We start from the raw sequence: 4,034 nt of genomic DNA, 5'->3' as shown, positions 1-4,034 counted from the left end.
TCAAGAAAATCAGTTCGAAAAGTAGATTTTGGGTATCAAAATACCACAGATCTATTAACAAAAACTATATATACCAAGTTGCATGAAACTAGCAACAGATAGTTTCCATCTCTTGTGTTAACAGGCTAGGTAGCCTAATATTTTACTAACGCTTGTATGAAATGGCACTTTCAAAATGCACATTTCATATAAGTGAGTGTAAAAAAAAAAATGTACGAAAATATAATTTTTTGCTTAAAGAAATTGATATTAAAATAGACCCCTTGGGTATTGCATACACCATGTGGTATCAACAAATCCAGAATAAAAGCCGCAAACTTGACAGTTAAAGAAATAACTTACAAAAAAAAAAAAAAAAAATTTAGGAAAATGATAAATAAGCCTTTTTATCAGTTTCTTATCACATGAGAACAATACTGTCTTAATTACCAAAGACATCCGGGGGGGGGGGGGGGGGGGGAAGAAACAATAGGTTGTCTAGAATCCACAGGATTTAAACAGTGTATATAATTAAAATATATATACTGAACATTAAGATCCCTAGTCTTAAAAGGACTGCACATGGCAATTTACTTTCAGACACTGAAATTATGGCTGATTTCCAAAAAGAACAAAAAAGAAATAGCATTATAAAAATTCTCCAAACTGTATTTCGTCTTCAATTTCTGTTATCACACCTTGGAACAACTGGTTAAAACACCGAGACTTCGGATCATTGAAATGATCATAAGGATTAGCTGTGTTTATCCGACACATGCAAAGCCAGCAGAAGAAAGTATTACAACGGCCGCATGTCATCTTATTGCAGCCATCAATTTTCTCTATGTGTGCACTACAACGAGGGCAATTTCTACTGTTTGTATGTAGCCAATCTTCACTTAAGAAATCTTCTATTAACATCTGCAGATTACGCTTTCCATAACGTTGTTCCATGGCAAGTTTAGTTGAACTGTCACAAGTCAGGTATGCATTACGAAGTTGCCGCCTTTCTTCGTTTTTCACACGACATGGAGAAATACCATGATAAGACATCTTGCAATATATACAAAAGGCAAATTTACAACATGGACATATAGACATGTTACTGCCTGGCTCTTTAACAACTGGTGACTGACAATGCATACGAGGACAGTACATAATATCATTCATACTGTCCAAGGTTATGGCAAGTAACTTTTTATCATAATCAGCAAATAATTCATCACCCAGCAATTCTTTCACCTGAGAAGGAAGGGCCTGAGAAGTGCACTTTTCTGTTGGGCATATTAAGGAATTTGCATTACCTTCTTTTATACGAATGGAAAAGTATGAACGTATGCAATCTTTACAATACATGTGATCACAACTATGAAACTTTATAAAATGTATACCTTGTTTTTCAGCAAAACATATTTTACAAACAAACCACTGAGTATTGAATACTTCTTGTCTACGGAGTTGATTGTATTCAATTATAAAAGGCAACAATGTAGATCCCACACAAAAATCTAATATTGCTCTACGATCATGCATACCAGAACCCCTACTAACCATTGGTTTTACTATATTTTGAGCTCCAATTGAAAAAGTATCTGTATCAGCTATTTTATCACCTATAGTCCTATCATCATTTACAGAGGAGTCAGATTTAGGAACTGTAACTTCATTCGCTTCTTGTTCTTCCCTTTCGTCAACTGAACCTTCAATAAGCTGGCCACAAGACTTTCTTTCCTTGGGCGTTAAAACGTTCTTTATGTTCTCGTAATTGATGATGGTGGTTATATCCAACTTATCCTTTATATCCAAAAATGATAATGCCTCTTGTTGCAAAAATTGTATCCATAAAAATAGTACTACATCCCTGCCGTTTTCTTCCCATAGCTCATCTAGCTTATTACAGAGTAAGGTGAGTTGATTAACAGTTAACCATTTGCAGCACAGCAAATACGCAGGTCCGGTTTCTGAAGGATACGTATCTAGTAGTTCAAAGTAGAGTGTTATAGGAGGCAAATATTCAACAATGACTTCTTCCCATTTGAAAGAGCATACTTTCTGCTCATCGTACTTTGAAGGCACCTGATATACCACACTAAAAAAATTAGGAAGACTCGGATGAATTACACAACGACCAGATGGCGGATGTACATCGCGATCAATTGTTAGAACATCGTTGTCATATATACTTTCTAAAGCAAGCAGTTCTTCTCTCTGGGCACCAGCATTTCCCATTTTGCTGTTACAACTCATAAAATAACATATCTTTTTTAAGTACTTCGATATAAATTAGTTTTACGCAACAAACCTTTCTCAACTTCACAACACATTCATTCCTCACAAGAACTTCCTATCAGCCTAAAATACTAAGAAAATAAGCACTTTTTGTCCGGTAGGAGCGCTATAATCGAAAACAATTTTGTGTATTTAAAAACTACAAACTGCCAAATTGGAAATGATATTATTTTTATAAACGCAATTGATTTTGTGATTTTTAATATGATTGAATTTCTCTGTGAACATAAATTTTAATTAATTTTTTATTCTGTACTTTTTAAATCGCATATGCTGATTCCATTTAACCCAATAACCAATCTACTCACTTGGTCATGAAAACAATTCAACACTTGTTAATATTGTATCAAATTCGGATGTAATGCAGGGTTATCGGAAAAGGTGTCCATAATTACCCTTTTAATTATCTTCGAAAATATTTGATCGATTGCTGTGATCGTAGCAACAAACAGTGTGGTAACTCACTAAGTTTCATTAGACACCTTAACAATGACCTTGGCTGCGCCGTGAGTGTGCGCAGAATGACTCCTATGCGCACCGCCTCAGTCAGTGTTAGTAAGGCGGCTGTGCAACCGAAAGCGAGTGTGTGTTTGACGTTGCATTGTTACGAAAGATTTAAATTCAGCGTACCACAACACACACACTGCGCTTTCTGTTGCACGGCCATCTTACTGACACTGAGTGTGGCGGTGCGCATAGGAGTCATTCTGCACATTCCTTCTACAGCCATTAGGAAATTAAAGTTTTTGGTACCATTTAATTACTGTGCATTCCTATTTTTAAAATGATAGATTAAGATATTTTCAAAAGTAAATCAATTGTGTTGTATTGAATATACAAAGGTCATTCAAATAAATACCTAGAAAACAACATAAAATGAATATTGTATAAAATTGATGATCTGTGTTAGATTATTAATCGAAGTCTGCTGGCGACGCTGAGTGCCCTATGGCACCATCTGCTGTGGCAATGGTAAGAGCCAATTATCATGATGGCAGCACCCACGCAGTCTTGCACTAAGATATGTGCACTAGAATGTAATTTCAACTCCATCTCTTACTCCTGTGATGATAAAATAAAAAGTCCATAAAAAGATCATATTGCTTGTAGTGTTGTGTTTATGTCAGCTGTGTGTGTGGAGCATTGTTCGGTTGGCTTGCCGCTTGGCTACCCAGAAGTGTCAATCACCTGCATGGCACTTCTGAGTACTCATCCCCAACCACGGGAAGGTTGTTGTTTTGGGGATTTTAGGAGTATTAGCGACTAAGGTCATATTGCTCGCTATATATTGTTTATAAATTGGGTGTATTCTGAGGAAGATTATCTCTTTTGCTAAACGAAAACCCGAATTTCCAGGAGAAAAACCATGCTATCCTCACCTGAGACCGACGAACTCAGCCACGTTGTAAAAAAGGCCCATAAAATTCCTTACCTCGTGAACAGGAATCGAACTCAGGTCTTTTCCTGAGTTAGAGGGCCATTATTTATTTAGGACTAATAATCCTCTTGATTATTAGTCCTTTTTCATCGTCGGTAGGCCTTCTGCTTGCAATGGAAAGCAAGTTTGATGTCAGTATTGAACCATAGCGATGTTCTCGATGTGATCCGAATTTATTTTGATGTGTGAATTCTTCATCTCAGCCGGAAAAGCTTGCCTCGGGGGGAAGGTATATAGATTCTGCAAGTTAAACTGTGCTAGGCATTTAAGAATTATTTCAGTTTTCAGATATTTAACGTAAAGACTGTTTTTGACGTTATTTTCCGTT

General features: G+C 36.2%; 1 protein-coding gene across 1 annotated transcript; it reads right to left on the bottom strand.

The window, feature by feature from the left end:
- Positions 1–464: 464 nt before the first annotated feature.
- Positions 465–2,285, bottom strand: LOC150087746 (E3 ubiquitin-protein ligase RNF14-like). The gene has a single exon (XM_090370128.1). The coding sequence runs from the start codon at positions 2,224–2,226 to the stop codon at positions 628–630; it is 1,599 nt and encodes a 532-aa protein (XP_090226254.1). The 5' UTR covers positions 2,227–2,285; the 3' UTR covers positions 465–627.
- Positions 2,286–4,034: the final 1,749 nt, after the last annotated feature.

Source organism: Mastigoproctus giganteus, chromosome 3 (genome assembly GCF_048544385.1).
Source record: "Mastigoproctus giganteus isolate SK-2022 chromosome 3, ASM4854438v1, whole genome shotgun sequence".
NCBI classification, from domain to species: Eukaryota; Metazoa; Arthropoda; class Arachnida; order Uropygi; family Thelyphonidae; genus Mastigoproctus; species Mastigoproctus giganteus.
The sequence above is the reverse complement of the archived record's forward strand: the minus strand, read 5'-3'. Positions and strand labels throughout refer to the sequence as shown.

Bases quoted from the DNA above. Each gene is read 5' to 3' on its own strand.
- LOC150087746 (XM_090370128.1), bottom strand. From the start codon at position 2,226: ATGAGTTGTAACAGCAAAATGGGAAATGCTGGTGCCCAGAGAGAAGAA.